The 17066-nt window shown below is 39.7% G+C and overlaps 1 protein-coding gene across 1 annotated transcript; it reads left to right on the top strand.

Moving 5' to 3' along the window:
- LOC100543865 (alkaline ceramidase 3-like) lies at positions 1-16747 on the top strand. The gene is made up of 5 exons (XM_019612312.2): positions 1-109; positions 4155-4207; positions 5846-5927; positions 7474-7509; positions 16645-16747. Exons 1-5 carry the CDS (start codon positions 38-40, stop codon positions 16705-16707), a joined length of 306 nt encoding a protein of 101 aa, XP_019467857.1. The 5' UTR covers positions 1-37; the 3' UTR covers positions 16708-16747.
- Positions 16748-17066: the final 319 nt, after the last annotated feature.

Below are 17066 nucleotides of genomic sequence, written 5' to 3'. Positions count from 1 at the left end.
ACCCAAAATGTTTTCAACATAGACTTGTATTCTAACCATGGCTTTGGTGTTTTCAGCTGTGGGATTGGGATCTTGGTGCTTCCACATGACCCTGAAGTATGAAATGCAAGTAAGTATTGATAAGTCACAGTGACTCACTGTGTTTCTCATTATGTAGTCATACTGCCATTTCTTGACTAGATGAAACTTCTGTAACAGGAGTTAATGTACCTCGTACGTGGGTCTTATTCCACATGATGCTTTACACTAATAGATGTACATACTCCTAAAATAAGAGCTCTAATCGATTGCTTACTTTGTAGAAGTCACTTTGTCTGTTGGGAAATCATACTATCTTCTTACTCGCTGGTACTTTAAAATTCCTGTAGCTGTGTTTTAATAGCAAGCAGTATAGACTATTGGTACTCACTGTATCATCTTTTTCAGCTTAATGTCTTCTATTATATTTTCTATTGATCTCAATATACTTGTAGCACAAATGCTGCAGTCAGTATCTGCTGAGTAGAGTCTCATTCTCAAGCAGAAGGTATTCAGCAATCAGACACTGGGCATAAGGATGTGTCCTGGTATTACTTATTTTCTAAAGGGACATAGAGAGCTTTGCCTGTTTTAGGTCTAAGAGAATGAAGGAAATTTGCCTTTATATCAAAGAACGAAATGAAATTCAGTTTAAAATTAAGAAACCTACGCTGTATGCTAGAAATCTGTGTAAACACAGATTCTACGTTGGTAGTTTGAACTTGAATCATAGCAGTCTACCAAAACAAAAGTGTGTGTCATTTCAGACCATGTGAATTTCTGTCTGGCTTGCAGCTGCCATCCCATAAGAGTGCAGGTCTCTTGGATCCCATACTGTCTTTCCCAGCCTTGAGAGGGTGTAGTGGAGACCCCGAGCATCTGAGATAGCCTGTGCCTCGGCAACTGAATCAAGTCTTGAATTTCTTTTAATCGTAATGGGACCTGAGATACCAAAAATTAGATGTCTTGAATTTGAACCAAATTGCAGTCGGTAGTGATGCTCGCCTCCGTAATGCTCATTTTCAACTTTGTAGCATGTGCTGGAGATAAGTCACAGGGGAGCATTCTGTTGCTACCACATAAGTATTTGCTGATCTTTTTTTTTTTTTTGGCACGGAAAAAGTTTCTTTCTGGATCCATCACTCCACTCCCTCCCCACTAATAGCTAGTATAAGTTAATCCTATCTCAGTGGGAAAACTTGCACCTTTTCATCTCTCTTCCCACAGCTGCTTGTTCCTAACCAGACTTTCAGATCCTCTTTCACAGAATCATATATTCCAAGTTGGAAGGGATCCATAAGGATCATCAAGTCCAACTCCTGGCTCCACATAGCTCCATCCAAAAACCAGAACATATGCCCTGGGGGCTTTGCCTAAATACTTCTTGAACGCTGGCAAGCTCAGTGTGATGACCGCTGCCCTGGGGAGGCTGTTCCAGTGCCCTGTCACCCTCTCAATGAAGAACCTTTTCTTGATATCCAATCTGAACCTCCCCTGTAGCAGCTTCATGATGTTCCCTTGGGCTCTCTTTCCTGCAGGTGAGCAAGGCCACACAAAAATGATCCAGGCTTAAAAAAACTGAGTGGTAGTTTTTGTTTTTATTTTGAAATCCATGTGACTTTGCTGCTTATCAGGTAGCTCTGGTGTTGCATCAGAGCAACTAAGTGTCCTACAGACCACGGTGTATAAAGGGTGAACAGAAGCAGAGGAGAGGGGAGCAGCAATGGCTTGCATCATTTTTCCCACTGGAGTAAAAGGCTTTATGTGAGCTAAAGTACACTTATTATTTTGGCAGCCAAGCTAAATCTGCAAGTGGCCCATAATACTTTGCTTACTAAGCGATGAATCACCATAGAAAAAACATTTCAACTAGTAAATAGTCTTTTCTTGTTCAATTTCTCTCTTGTTATGATTCAAAGTCAGCACTTGACAGCCGTTTGAAGAGAATTTCTTGACATTTGTTTCAATCTTAATACTATAAATGGTCAATTCACATGCTTTAATTAAGGGAAATGTGAAAGCTTTGCTCGCAAAAGCAGTTCCTGAGAATTCTTTTTCTGAAGCAACCACCTTTTTCTCGATTTTATTTTTTTATTTTATTTGCTCAACCGTGGTCTGCGGGATCCCAAATACTTCTTTAACCAGCTAAATCAGCTCACAAAGTTCCCTTCTATACATGTTCCTTCTGCGTTCAGATATCCTGTCACAGCATTTTGGGAAGGATGAATTCCTTTTGAGACAGAAGCCATTGTCTTCTGCAGGCAAATCCTAAGTAGGATCTTTTGAGAGTCTCTTTGCTGTTATTGTTCTGTCCCTGAAAAGCAGCCAGCATATGAACTTTGGGATATACACAGCTGTCCAAATGTGAAAGTATTTTCTAGATTGTATTTCTCATTCTTTTTACCCTCTCTTTCTTTTATGAGACCCTGAATCACTCACGCTCTTAAAGAACTATGAATGAATTAATCCTGCAGATAATTCTTTTCAGGCTCGGTGAAAGAATCACTGAACTTATAATTAACAGTAACTATTATTATCAACCAGAATTCAGCTATTGCTTCTTTCTTTTTCTCCCTAAGACATCACAACGGTGATGAACAGTGGCAAAGTGCCACCTAGCATGCCTGTTGGCTTCATCTGCCTACTGTTCCTAATCCTTTCTTTGTGTTACCTATTGCAGTCCCCGGCCCTATAATCCAGGGATTAAAACCTTTTTCCTGCAGTTTTAGCTGTGTGCTGGGTCACCTATTGGAAGTGGCTCTCCATGGGTCAGACAAACGGCTGCTGGCTCGAGAGGCACTGGTGGTATGTTTGAAGAAGAGCAAGACCTGCCCTTTCAGTGACTTAAATCTGTTTAGCTGTATTATGAAATATTTCCTGAAGTTTCTGTGACCAAACCCAAGGAAAAGTTTTATAGTTCATGCTTTGGATAATTCATCTTCAGTAAAGAACTAGTTCAGTTTTTCCAATATAAATATTCAGTTCTAAAAGAAGGTTTTTGCCTTTGCAATTCAACCAGTGCTCCCAAATGGAGGAGAGAGAATCAGGTTGGCCATATCGTTATACAGAAAAACAAGATTGTGAACAAGCTAACTATCCTTTACAGTAATGGGAAAGGAGTTTCTGTACAAATATGGCCATCGACAACTTTCACCTGATGGAGGAAATAGATCAAAACGGCTTTGCATCTGGTTCTTGTTTTTCTTAGGAAAAAGTCCTCTGTGTTGTGGGAGTAACAGTTCTAAGGTGGCTCAGTGTTAGTGTTTGATCCATGACACATCAGAAGCAGGAGATCTTCGGTGATGCATTCCCTTGCTTTTGCATTTTCCTGATTTTCAGTCCTTCGTAGGGAAATCAGTCAACTGTGTTATGAGCAGAAATGTGTGCTGTTCTTTGAGAAAAAATTTAGGATAGAATAATGCTATAAAGTTGTGTGAGTTTCTTTCTTTTTGTTTTCCCCTCATGGATAAATACATCACAATTCAGAGTGTATGTGTACCTGTTGTTGAGAAATCACCTCTCTGGTGATAAAACTGTTTTAATTCCATCAAAATTGAGGTGGAGAAATAACGCTGATCTCCAAAATAATAAAAAATATTTAAAGTAAGACATTATTTGGGAGTCACAATATGAAAAACAAACAAACAAACCCACAAATCACCAGAGGAAGCCATCTCAGAATTAAAACAGTGTCAGAAATTACCAAAATTAGGAAGTAAACCTTTGAGCATATTTCAGGATGCTTCCTAATGGTCTCAAGATTTATTTTACGTTCTGGAACAATGATCTCATTACAGTTTGTGAAGCTTATATCGAAGCAGCTTGTATAGCATCTATTGTAGAAGCCTGTATATTGTATTGTAGAAGCTTGTTTAGAATGTGACTGCATCGAGCAGGATCCAAGTTGTGTGGTCATAATGTAATGTAATATTCCAAAGATCCAGTGTATTTAGCTTATTAATACAGTACCATTTCAGTAGTCAAACAGAATTTGATACTGCCTCATACTGAAGTTGATTTGAGAAGGGCAAATCGGAAAGATGTAAAAGTCCTATTTTCTTAAGTCTTCTCTTTCCTTAATTAACTCACACAAGTTAAAAGCAGTTTTCATGTTTTGATGTCTCTGCTTTTTGTAGCTGTTGGATGAACTGCCAATGATATACAGTTGTTGTGTGTTTGTCTACTGCCTGTAAGTATTTGTTAAATGTTTTTTTTTTCTGAATATTTTTGAAATAATGGATTTTATCATATAGCATATGTGGAGCTCAACAGAGGGGCTGACATTGAGGCTTTCAATGAGATCTCAATTTTGCCAATAGTACAACATTGTGACTTGACCATTAGAGCACCAAGTTGGCTTAAATCCTTGTTTCTGCTAATTTAGAGAATGTTTTCCTAGTGTTTGTTTAATAGGAAAGCATTAAAGAGTTGCATTGCATCCAACCAGAGCTGTGGCACTTGCTATGTAAACAGCTGACATAAGAAAATCACTTCAGCAATACCAACAAAATTATCAATGTGGCAATTAATTGCAGCTATGTTTTTATGACATAGTCTGACTTTACATGCAAATTTCAGATTTCTGGTTAAACCTGCTTTCCACTCATCTAGAAAAATAAAGCAAAAAAAGGTGTTAAGTGCAAATTTTGTGAAGAATGTCTTGGAACATGCATGACAGCTTAATGCTATGCCAGGGTGGTTTGTACCACTTAATTTCAGGAATAAGGAGGCATTTAGTAAAGATACAGTAAGTTATTTTTCTTGCCTGTTCCTGCAAGGCCTGGATGGAATACAGTTTGTTCCATTGCTTGGAAAATCCAAATGATTAAAAGGACCCATTGCAGACAGAAGTTAATTGTCTTGTTGCTTTTGAACATGTGATCAAATATTCAACTTGCAAACTGGATATATTTTTTGTAAAAGGTACAGGTAGCTTGCAATGGAGATGGGCTGAGATAGAACTAAATCTACATCTTGTGGAAATTACCATCAGTTTGTGATTCATACATTAGTATGATTTGTGCAGACTGAGGAGCGGAATAATAATGTCTCTGTTACAGTTTTCCATTGTAGCTCCCTGTCTCCTTGAAATTGCCTTTGCATTCATTTTGTCTGATTTGAGTGTGATTGGAGAAAGGATAAGAAGAGGCTTTAGAAAGCCAATTGAAAAAATAATCACGCTCATTTTGTGCAGTGGTTACTGTTGTCTTCAAAAGCACTGAACTCTGTTTCTGCACATCCGGCTCTAAGAAGACTCTGTGTTTGGTTGGAAGTAATTAAAATGCTGTGAAGCTAATGCTTGGTTCAGGAGGCCTTTAATAATCATTCTGGTCTTCTTGGAGGTAGTTGGGGTGGTTCTGCACGGGATTCTCCCTCATACATCGTTCAAGCCCAGTGGCTCTCAGGCCAAGCAATTACTTTGGCAGTGCATTCTGCAGTGTAACACATTGTGCTGCCTCATAGATTATATTTCAGATATTTCTACTACTTTTTTTTTTTCATCCATGCTGGTATCTCTTCCAAAAGCTTATGAACTGAGGAGTTCACTGTTTGTAAGGTGAATCCTTTCCCACACTGACTTTAGCTCACAGACGTAATGCTTTGGGGCACTTGCATTGCATTTCAAACTCATTTCTAATTTGTCACCCATCACCCCTTAAGCACCTTTGAAAAATGTTTATGCTTTCTCAGTTTGTTCCACTGATTGGTTTATTTTCAGTACATGTATAAGCTTACAGTTGGGTTTTTTGTTTGTTTGTTTTTGAAAAATACATCCTTTATGTGATAAGTGACAAATGTTATCACTCTCCTTTATGTTCTCTTTCAGGTACGAATGTTTCAAGTACAAGAACACAGTCAATTATCCAATGCTTTTCATTTTAATAACATACAGCTTCATAGTCAGCATAGTAAGTAACTTTTTCTGATACCTCATTTTCACCTGCATGTTGGCAGCCTCCTATCCTACAAGCAATTCTGAGTCACTCCCACTTCCAGTGAAGAATGACTGTTGGTGAGAAAATTACATACTGGCCTTAGTATACTGAAACCTTTCTCTCTAAGCTACTATACAGAAGAAGAGGAAACAACACAGTAATCCAATTGCTAGAATAGGAATGTGAGGAAAAGAATCCTTTTAGGACTGAGGAGTCCTTTTACAGAGCTGAACCACTTCCCCTGCAAAGACAGGCTGAGGGAGCTGGGCTTGTTCAGCCTGGAGAAGAAAAGGCTGCAGAGTGACCTCATTGCAGCCTTCCAGTACCTAAAGGGAGCCTACGAACAGGAGGGGAGTCAACCCTTTGAAAGGGTTGATAACTGCAGGACAAGGGGAAATGGTTTGAAGTCGAGGGAGGGAAGATTTAGGTTGGATATCAGGGGGAAGTTCTTTACTCAGAGAGTGGTGAGGAACAGCTGCTCAGAGAGGCTGTGGATGCCCCATCCTGGAGGTGTTCAAGGCCAGGTTGGATGGGGCCCTGGGCAGCCTGGTCTGGTATTAAATGTGGAGGTGGTGGCTCTGCATGTGGCAGGGGAAGTTGGAGCTTCGTGATCCTTGAGGTCCCTTCCCACTCCAGCCATTTTATGATTCTATGATTCCTTTTAGGTCCCTGAGGAAAACTCTGACAAAAGTGACAATAATCCTGTTTATTAGGCTGCAAGAAGTGAACTGTAATGTACTGTTGTATTCAGGGGTGCTTTAAAACAACAGCCCAAAGAGAAGGGAGTATTGCTGATTAAGAAATGAGATTCAACACGGTTTCAGTTCTTCTAACTTGATTCCCTTCTCAATGCAAACAGCTACCTGATTGAACAGAATGACTTTTGCACAGGCTGTCAGCCACAGATGGAATCTCTTTCTTTATTTTTGATAAAGGTTATGTTATTAAAATAGTGATGCAGGTTCTTTTTCCTTTAAAAGACTTACCTTCTCTTTTGCACCTTCTAAGCTTTCTTTTCTTTACACTTGTGGCAAGTTATGCCTAGGGCATATTCCCTTTCTGTCTCCAAAAATAGAGCTTAAATGAACTGTGTGACCAGCATGTCTATTAACTACTGGCTTTTGGTAAATAGAACTGAAATATTATTGTCAAAAACATTCGTAATAGCAAATCAATGCAAAGTACATCATATTCTTGCAATGCTTATCAGCAATGTACCTGGCAATTTCTGTATTAATTTTTGTTTTTGTGTGTTACAAGTCTGTTAAATGAGAGGAGGTCTTAGATGTTAATTTCTCTATTTGTGCTTCCAAATGTTCCAAAATAACTCCACAGTTTAAAATGGGTTGAAGAAACCCCAGATTTTGCCGGAGGAAACTTCAAATGTTTAATCGGCTTTAATGGTATATGGGTAGGCCCTCATTTTTATTCTAACAGAACAAGCCTTGGCTGTATTTAAATCAGTAATGTTATGGTTGTTCTCTGTTGCAACTTATTTATCCCTTTTTAATCTTTGCAGGTTTACTTAAAATTGAAACAGCCTGTGTTCCATCAGGTAAGCCTTGCTCTGTTGGAGAAGCTGATTTTGTTTAAACCATGTTGTTTTATTGGAATGTCATGTAGGGTGCTATAGCTGGAAGGAAAAACGGAAGGCAAATGCCATTTGCTTTTCGCATAATCTTTAGGCAGCACTGCTGCCTGTCACATTGCCATCCTGTTTCTCGATGACCTGAAAAACTGGTAGGTTTGATATGTGTTGTTTTACTATTTGACCTAATACCTTGCATGTTTTTTCATCAGTGTAACAAGAGGAAGACCTTAATGAGTCCTGATCTACTCTATTCTATTCTTACTGGCTGCTGTGGAACTGCGACATGGCGTAGGCAGTTTAGCCCCATGGTCTTCTCTCCCTTTTTCAATATCAACTTTCTTTTTTTAACTATTCAATTTTAGTCTATATAAATTCAAGCTGTATTTAAATGGAGAATATTTACAGGGTTATGCAGTGACCTTGTTGCTATTGATTCTGTCCTGTCTGCTATTGACGGGCTGAGAGAGCTAGTGCTCTGCAGCCTGGAGAAGAGAAGGTTCCAAGGAGACCTTATAGCAGCTTTCCAGAACCTGAAGGGGCCTACAGGAAAGCTGGGGAGGAACTTTTTATAAGGCCAGGTAGCAGCAGGATGAGGGAAAATGGTTTTAAACTGGAAGAGGGTGGATGTAGAATAGATAGTAGGAAGAAATTCTTTACTGTGAGGGTGGTGAGACACTGGCACAGGTTGCCCACTGAGGTTGTGGATGTCCTCTCCCTGGAAGCACTCAAGGCCAGGCTGGATGGGGCTGTGAGCAACCTGATCTGGGGGAAGATGTCCCTGCATATAGCAGGGGGTTGGAACTAAATGATCTTCAAGGTCCCTTCCAACTCAAACCATTCTATGATTCTACAATTCTATGGTTGTACAGACTTAATAAAACATTTGGTACAGGTTCTTTTGTTGATGCACTTTCCGAAATTATTAAAGTGCGTCTGCTGGTGTCAGGTTAGGACATGCATCACTTGGCCATTCACAGGACTTTAGAAGTCGTGCTCGCTTGTGTATGCCATGTGTAGCTTTCCTTCTTTTATGACTTATTTTTTTTACTATGGATAACAGCAGAAAAATTGCCAAGCAAAATCACGGAGCTCTTTGCGGGATAGAGCTTTAAAGCCTTAATTTCAGAAATTGGTAGTGCTGTCACTTGTCAAATTGTGCGTGCTTCATCAGCAGTCATAAAAATGATACATGCTTCCTGTTGCTGGATTAGTAAAGTGCTGGTGAATAAAATAAATTCTCAATTGCTCCAAATGATCTCTCTTAGAAAGAAGAATTGTTAACTCTACCTGTAGATAAAAAGAGAGATTTGCAGGTGTTTTTTACCCTGTTTATTAAACTCCATTTTACCATCCTGCCTTTCTTTTTGCCAGTAAGATATTAAGCAGAGTGAAAATTGCAATTTCTGGTATTTTTACTGAGCTGTCTGTAACTAGCTTTGAATGAAGAGATTTTAAATATTATTTTTTTTTACAATAGCGGGATCTACTACTGATGTTGGACTGTTTTATTTCTCTAATTACCTACTCAACTTACATTTACTGCAATAAGTATATCACAGCTTCATTGTAGCTCAGTTTGGAGTGTTCACTTAGGTATAGTTCCATATGACAGATATTAAGATAAATATTACGACTTGTCTGGAAAGAGAAATAGGGAAACTTTAACTTGCTGCCCCAAAGCACTAATTTTTTGCAACTGGTTTCTCTTTGGTTCTGTGTATGAATTCCCTGTAATAACTTATACATGAAGAATCAATGTAGAAAAGATTTAGGCCAGTAAAAGTGCTGAACTTTTATAACTCTTCCCAAATTGATTTTTATGCAGAACATACAGTTATGGCCAAATACCAAAGTCTTAAGTACTGCAGACATTTTTTTTCATCATCTATGTCAAATATGTTGTAAATCTGGGGGAAACATTGCTCTGACTCACAGCTAAGCAAGGTTATTTTCTTAATTCTTGTCCTCTGCATAATTACAGTAGGTATTTTCCAGCTGAATGAGTTGTATAGTCTTGAAGGTTAAGTATTAAATATGTTTGTACCATCATATTGCAACCCATAGTCGCAGTCCCAAGCTGTATGAGAAAGCAGCATTAGGACATAAAATAGCATTTGATTTCTCTAGGTATCTGTGGTCGTCATCATTTGCCAGCCTTGCAGAAAGGAGAACAATCCCGTGGACACCTTGGTATTGTTCATTGTTACAGTGTCTTTTTTCCTCTAAATGAAGAGCAACAGGACTCTTTGAAAGGGTAGATAATAGCAGTACAAGGGGAAATGGTTTGAAGTTGGAGAAGATTTTGGTTGGATATCAGGGATAAGTTCTTTACTCAGAGTAGAGAGTAGTGAGGTGCTGGAACAGCTGCCCAGAGAGGCAGTGGATGCCCTGTCCATCCCTGGAGGTGTTCAAGGCCAGGTTGGATGGGGCCCTGGGCAGCCTGGTCTGGTATTAAATGTGGAGGTTGGTGGCCCTGCCTGTGGCAGGGGGGTTGGAGCCATGAAACTCCAACCCAAGCCATTCTGTAATCCTATGAAGAATGGGAGAGGATTCCAGTATATTCAGTTGACAGGATCCAAGCTTCAGTTCTCAGTGAATTCCTTTCCACTTTCCTTCCCAACTTGTGCTCATGAATTGCATATTGCCAGCAGGGCATGAAGGAAATTCAGTTTGTTACTCATGGTACCGTGGCATTAGAGACCAACTTCTTATTCTCCATTCAGATATTACAGGTCTGCAAGGATCTCAGTGATTCAGCCATGGAAGGAATGAGATGTGCATTTTAGTTAGCTAAGCACTACATGTCATTAGAAGGAGAAAACACTTAAAACTGATCTGTAGGTTTTTTTTTCTTTTTTTTTCTGTTTCATCAGTTAATCAAACAAAAAATAGCACTAGTCTTTACAAGCTTGTATTGTTTTGCTTATATGAAAATTTCTGTGGCAAAAGCACTGTTTTACCTAATTTCCATGCTAAACAGGCATAGGTCCCAGTTAATAGATGTTCTGAAGCCAGTGTCTCCTCCTTCCCAACCAGCACACCAGTTTACTGTCTGATGGGGAAATGAACTGGTTAAAACTGTTCAGAGTTAGCTTTAAATGAGATCAGTTGCTTGTTGCTGTTATGTGCTTATACCACATGTATATTTGTGCTTATGGAAGGAAAGAGATGAAGGAAGATTGATTGCAGGCATGGAGTCGTCCACAGACAGACAAGTTAAAGGTAACCCTTTAAGCGGAAGAAATGTCCTGAACAGTTAGATTTTTAGATTTATGTCTCACTGGTGGCCTTCTAGTATGTTATAGCCTAGCAAGCTATCATCTGCAAAGCATTTTCCATCCAGATTTATTTACTTGCTCCATGTGGGATGCTGGCTGTACAACTGAAGGGCTCAAAATCTTCATTCAGCGAGTGGAGCGAGCTACATGAATAATGAAATAAATGTAAAATCCTTTATTATTTGCATAGTCATCTGCTGCAGCAGTTCGAAGCAAATTTCTAACAGAGTTAGTTAAATGGTAAACAGAGAATTAGATGAAGCCTAACCTGACAGCTTTTTTTTGACAGCTGTTTTTTCTACATTAGGAAACACAGTTAAAAAATCTTTTGTATAGACATTACAAAAGTGTTGATATGTTCTCCTATGAATAACAGAGCAAGCTGGAGAAGGAGATCAGTATGAGAATTGCAAATATGGTAAGGGAGTGAGTAGTGCAAAATGACTAAGGGAGATGATGAAAGCCAGACTAGGTCTGGACTTTCTCAGATTGGTTATGGGAGTGTTTTTATTTAATGACCTGTATCAGGAAAAGAGTCACATCCTGATGGTATTTATGATGATACAAATCTCAGAGACATCACTAAGTACAGAGGAGGATGAAGAATGAACTGGGAGACCTGGAGGATTAACACTGCTAAAGAGGGGGTAGGATCTGAAATGATTCAGAATGGAAGAACTGATGGGCACATACCAGCTACTGTTGTGGTAAGCTGTGCACAGATCACTCAAGGAAGAGAGAGCCTAGATGTGTTTGCTGATCACAGCATAATAATATGACCTGTGAATTTTCTGCAGCAGTGATAGAAGTAAACCACGTGTACTGGATTTTCAATTTAAGGTGATTTTAGATAAGAAGGAGTGAGCGTGAGAGGAAAAGATATTTCATTTGCTCAAATGAATAAAATTATCTTCAGTGGTGTTTTAAGCATACAAATGGAAAAAAGAAAGAAGAATAACTTAGGCTAATATGAAACTTGAGTATTGGATTGCATATGGGAGCCTGAAACTGAATGAAGAGTGTATTGTGGCACAGCAGAACCCATTTGGACTTACAGTTACCCATTTTTTAGGGAATATCTGTGGGCAGCACACAGTGTCCTGCAGCTCTCCAGAGTCCTTCCTGCTAAGACAGCAGCCAGTTGTAGCCTTTTGCCTTAATGATATTGTACCTTACGGTGGTTTCCTGCTTTCTACATGCTCAGGTTGCCAAGCAATCTGTTAAAAATGACCTTTTCAGGGCATATCTTCACCACAGAGGTTTTCAAAGTCAGGCACTGTCCTGCTAAAGAACAAGTGTAAAACGAATTGTGTGAAATTTTACTCTAAGTTACACAGCCTCGCTTCTAGAAAACAGATACAGCTTTCACTCTGGCAAGTACCTGTACCTGCACAGTAGCTTAGGAGGAGCGTGGAAAGATGTTCAGAGTCTGCAAAGGATGAGCTCTATGAGTCTTTGAAGGGAAAACCAAGAAAAACTTTGTTTACTTCTGCAGACCGTATCCCAGGAGCTCTGGAAGGCTGCTCAGCACCATGCAGCAGCAGTAACTTGGTGTAATTAATACCAAACCTGGTGAATCTGGGTTGGCTCAGTAATGAGCTGTTGGTGCCACGTGTAGTGCTGAACAGCAGTAAGACTGTTCTCAGATACTCAGTGTTACTGTAGGAATTGCCCTTCCTTTTTACCTCTGCTCAGACTTCTTTCCTAGAAATGCATGAATACGTAGAAGTCTGGTGCCTTTGCTGTAAATCTCAAATACAGTTTCTAGCTTCAAGTACTATTTCTTCATAGGTGGTTGGGATATTAATAGGTAAGTAGTGCCATGAAACCCAAATCTGCAAATGTGATTCCCAAAGTGTGCATGAATATTTGAGGCTGATGAATTTGTTAGCAGAGAATGGACTGGAGGCTAGGAGCAGAAGAAATAGAAGTGAAAATTAACAGGTTTTCTGTACTAGAAGAGAAGATGAAGAACCAGTTTTATACATTTCCCCTGGTGTGGAGGACAAAGCTTGTTTCTGATGTACACGAGAGCAAATCTGTTTGATTTGCTAAACTCTACATCATCTCAAAAACACTGCTGAATACTGAGTGCTGGAATGCTTGGGTCCCATTTGTAAATGGGAAGCATACTCTTCATATATGTCTTTCTCACCAGGTAATACTCAGTATGAAGAAGACCTTGAATTTTTCCCCATTGGAAAGACACAGGTTTGGAAGCTGACATAATCATATCATAGAATCATAGAATGGCCTGGGTTGAAAAGGACCACAATGCTCATCCAGTTCCAACCCCCTGCTGTATGCAGGATCACCAAACACCAGACCAGGCTGCCCAGAGCCACATCCAGCATGGCCTTGAATGCCTGCAGGGATGGGGCATCCACAACCTCCTTGGGCAACCTGTTCCAGTAGAGGGGAAACTTATGGATAACAAAAGAAAAAGGTTCTACTATTTTTCTCTTGCTTAAATTGTAGTGCAGGTGATCTTTTGCTTCCAATGTAAAGGCACTGTAAGGCAGAATTGCACAAAGCTTGCTTGGGTGTTCACGTGTCACTGAAGTGATACATTAAAGAACAACAACAAAGAGAACTGAAGGAATTGAGAAATTTGAATAGACTTGAATTACAGTAGATATTTTTTATTTTATTTTGTCCTTTATCCCTTGGGTGGGAGATAATACCTGAGACGCTTTTTTTGGCATATTTAAAATAGTAAGTCCATGGGTGGTAGAGGAATAAAAGTAAACACTGCTCCCAGAAGTATGAACTATTTTATGCTGCACTGTCTATAGACATCTAGTAAGCAAAAGCTGTCATAAGACGTGCATATCGTAGCAACACCTCCTGGATGTTTGCCTGTGGTGTGAAGAGAAGGGTTGGAGCACACAGAGCAGAACACTTTGTTGTTGCAGTCTTTCATGGGCTTTTAAGCATGAATGTTGTGTTTTACTGCTTACAATCTATTTGTGTGGGGGAGTGCAGAAGGAAAGAAATTGAAGTGTCAGCTGTGGATGAGTTTTTCTTTAGTCGTTGCAAGGTTTCTTTTTTCCTTCCTACATTAAACCCATCCCCTTCCACAAGCCATTAAGAGATACTGAGCCAGTGGCTCTACAGCTTTTCAGAGCTTTCCCTTTTTCCTGCTTTTAGGAGCTGCAAAAATAGTGTTTATAGCCAGTGTTTTACCTTGGCTTTAGGCTGGCTCTAAACTGTGTTTCTGTGGACTTAATCTAGCACTATTTATTTGGTTTCTTGTATAAAGAAACAGAGAGAATTACATAGAAAAAGCTTGAAGGTCATTTAGTTGGACTAAATGATCTTTTCCAACCTTAATGATTATGATTCTCTTAAGCAAATTGGTAAAAGTCTCTCACTTCACGGGTTGCTTTTTCTGTAACCATGCTGCAGAACTGTGTTTTGTCAATGCAGACTGTAGATGAGAACCACAAGGAAATGAGGTCAGGCCAAGGAGCCTTCCCAGGAGCTCCTTCTTCTCTCTTAGAATAAATTACTGGATTTGGTTAGGAAAGCAAAAGCTCTTTGAAATGAGTAAAATGCTATTCAAGAGCACTGTGCTTGGAAAGCAAATGGTATCCTGGGTTCCATCAGAAGAGGGGTGGCCAGCAGGGATAGGGAGGTGATTCTCCCTCTTTCCTCTGCTCTTGTGAGGCCCCATCTGAAGTATTGCATCCAGGTCTGGAGCTCCCAGTACAGGAGAGACAGGGAGCTGTTGGAGAGGGTCAAGAGAAGGATCACAAAGATGATCAGAGGGCTGGAGCATCTCCCCTATGAAGGCAGACTGAGTTTTCATAGAGCTGGGCTTGTTCACCCAAGAGAAGAGAAAGCTGTGGAGTGACCTCATTGCAGCTTTTCAATACCTAAAGGGAGCCTACAGACAGGAGGGGAACCAACTCTTTGAAAGGATTGATAATTGCAGGACAAGGGAAAATGGTTGGAAGTTGAGGGAGGGAAGATTTAGGTTGGATGTCAGGGGGGAATTCTTTACAGAGGGATTGCTGAGGTGCTGGAACAGCTGCCTAGAGGGGCTGTGGATGCCCCGTCCATTCCTGGAGATGTTCAAGGCCAGATTGGATGGGGCCCTGGGCAGCCTGGTCTGGTATTAAATGTGGAGGTTGGTGGCTTTGCCTGTGGCAGGGGGGTTGGAGCTTCATGATGCTTGAGGTCCCTTCCAACCCAAGCCATTCTGTGATTTAACTTTTAAATTTAGTCTGTATTTGTCAGTGTGATGGAGAGGCAAATTCTCCTAGCAATGGAGAATTGCAGCAGCACATGGAGCACTCAGCAGTGAGCAGTCCCAGCACCATGTCCCCTTTCCAACTTCAGATGGCACTGAGCAGCACTCAATACCAGGGCCATACCTAGCAGATTTTCTGATTTATGTGCTGCACTCCATCAAGGGAATTAGTTTACAGTTTTGTGTAAAAGTAGAAGCCAGAACAAATTAGCTTTTCCAAATAGTTTTGCTTTGTTTACAGAGCAGTATGCACGTAGCAGTAGCGTAGTTACTGAATTTATTTATCTCATGCTGAATGCAAATAGAGAGCTGCTGAGCTGAATGGCTTTACATAGTCAATATTGGAGCTTCTATCTGTTGTCAAACATAAAGAATCCATTGTCTGTCGTGCTCGGAATGTATGCACTGATAATACAGTGAGTGCTACTAACCTCATCACTAAAGCTAAAGTGAGTTTGGAAGGTGGTCTTTATGGATTTCTGAACGGTAGGTTTTATTAAATGCTGTTACAGCAATCTGTGTCAGGTGAATGGCTGCATGCATATGTTTGGGGATATTAATAGTTGAATGTTCCAGTTATGGCAGAGCCTTGAAGACAGTGTAGTCGAAAAGAAGGAAAGAGATGAGGTTGACAGAATGTGATGAAGACACTGGTTTGTAAATCAACTGTTCTGTTAGGTTTAGTGGATTTTAAAAACCCACTAAAGTGGGTTTTTTATCACAGTAAAGTGATGCCACTGGTGTCTGAAAATCCTCTGTGCTGCATTGGCTTCTGCATCACTGCTCAGGCATGGCAGACTCCATTGCTTCACTTTGTTAATCTGTATTGTCTTGGAGGTGGTATCATGTGAATCCTAAGGCTATGGAGAAAGAAGCAGAGAGTGATTTGAAAATCATGAGGCAGGAAAGAAATGAGTACTTTGACCTTTTATTTGTCAGACCATCACATTCAACTTCATTGAGCTTACAGTGAGACAGATGTTGCTCGTGGGACTTCTCAGAGCATGCAGCCTTTTCTCTATATATGTAGAATGAATCCTAGCAATTTGGGAATAGATGATTTCAAATGCTCCCTGGAAAGTTTCTTTCATGCTGATGCTCTGTGTGGGCGTAGTGGATAGACTCTTGAAGTGTTTACCTTCAGAAAAAATATTAAACATAAGTGAAGGAAGTATAAATTTCAAATGTGTTTTCAACTGATGCTTATGCAAGCAGGGGTTAAAATTTCCAGTTAGAGAACAAGTAATGGGAGTGAATTACTGTTTTGAAGCCAAGGTGTTTACTGAGTGCCATCTAGTGTTTGCTTTCTAACTCAAAGAAATGAAACAGCAGCTTTCCACAACTGACTTTTCCCATAATTGCATACACAGTGTGATTATAACCTTGTTTCTATTTGTCTATTTTATAGACATTCTCTTTGGGTAGACCCAAAGAAAAATTTAGCAGGGATTCTATTTTCTTCAGGCTAAGAAACTACAGTCAAGATGCAAACAGTTTTATTCATTTGGTATTTTATAAAGTCTCTTGAATACCACTGCTGATCTTTATCTCTGCTTTTATTTACAGATCATGTATGGAACACTAGTTTCTGTTATAGTTCTACGATCTGTTTATATAGTATTATGGTAAGTGTTATTACATACTACTTGTAACTCAACATTGTAAGGTACATCTTAGCATGTGTATCTTTTCTGGTGGTCATAACATGGGAAATGAGTGGTGGCAGAATTTCTTTAACTAGTTATACAGTGCTGGTTCACAGTGCTCTGGCTGAAAGAGAATGCCCCACTTCCTTGCATTTTCTTGAAGCCAACAAGTTACCATCAAAACTTTGTTTTTAGTTCTGTATGTAACTGTTCAGGAACGCAAGGAGAAATATAACAAAAGATGTGAATTTAAAGTGAATATGCTGAATCACCTTTCAATTGCAATTTCAGTTAATTTGGTTCGACTTTCCCCCAAGAATTTTCCGCAAACCAACCATAAAT

This window comes from Meleagris gallopavo, chromosome 1, assembly GCF_000146605.3.
Source record: "Meleagris gallopavo isolate NT-WF06-2002-E0010 breed Aviagen turkey brand Nicholas breeding stock chromosome 1, Turkey_5.1, whole genome shotgun sequence".
Lineage (NCBI taxonomy): Eukaryota > Metazoa > Chordata > Aves > Galliformes > Phasianidae > Meleagris > Meleagris gallopavo.
This window is presented reverse-complemented; position numbering and strand designations above follow the sequence as displayed.

What these genes read in the sequence shown, in the direction of transcription:
- LOC100543865 (XM_019612312.2), top strand. Translation starts at nt 38, where the DNA reads ATGGCTTTGGTGTTTTCAGCTGTGGGATTGGGATCTTGGTGCTTCCAC. An exon ending in ACAGCTTCATAGTCAGCATA is followed by an intron (nt 5,928 to 7,473) that starts GTAAGTAACTTT and finishes TAATCTTTGCAG; the next exon opens with GTTTACTTAAAATTGAAACA. An exon ending in AACAGCCTGTGTTCCATCAG is followed by an intron (nt 7,510 to 16,644) that starts GTAAGCCTTGCT and finishes TTTTATTTACAG; the next exon opens with ATCATGTATGGAACACTAGT.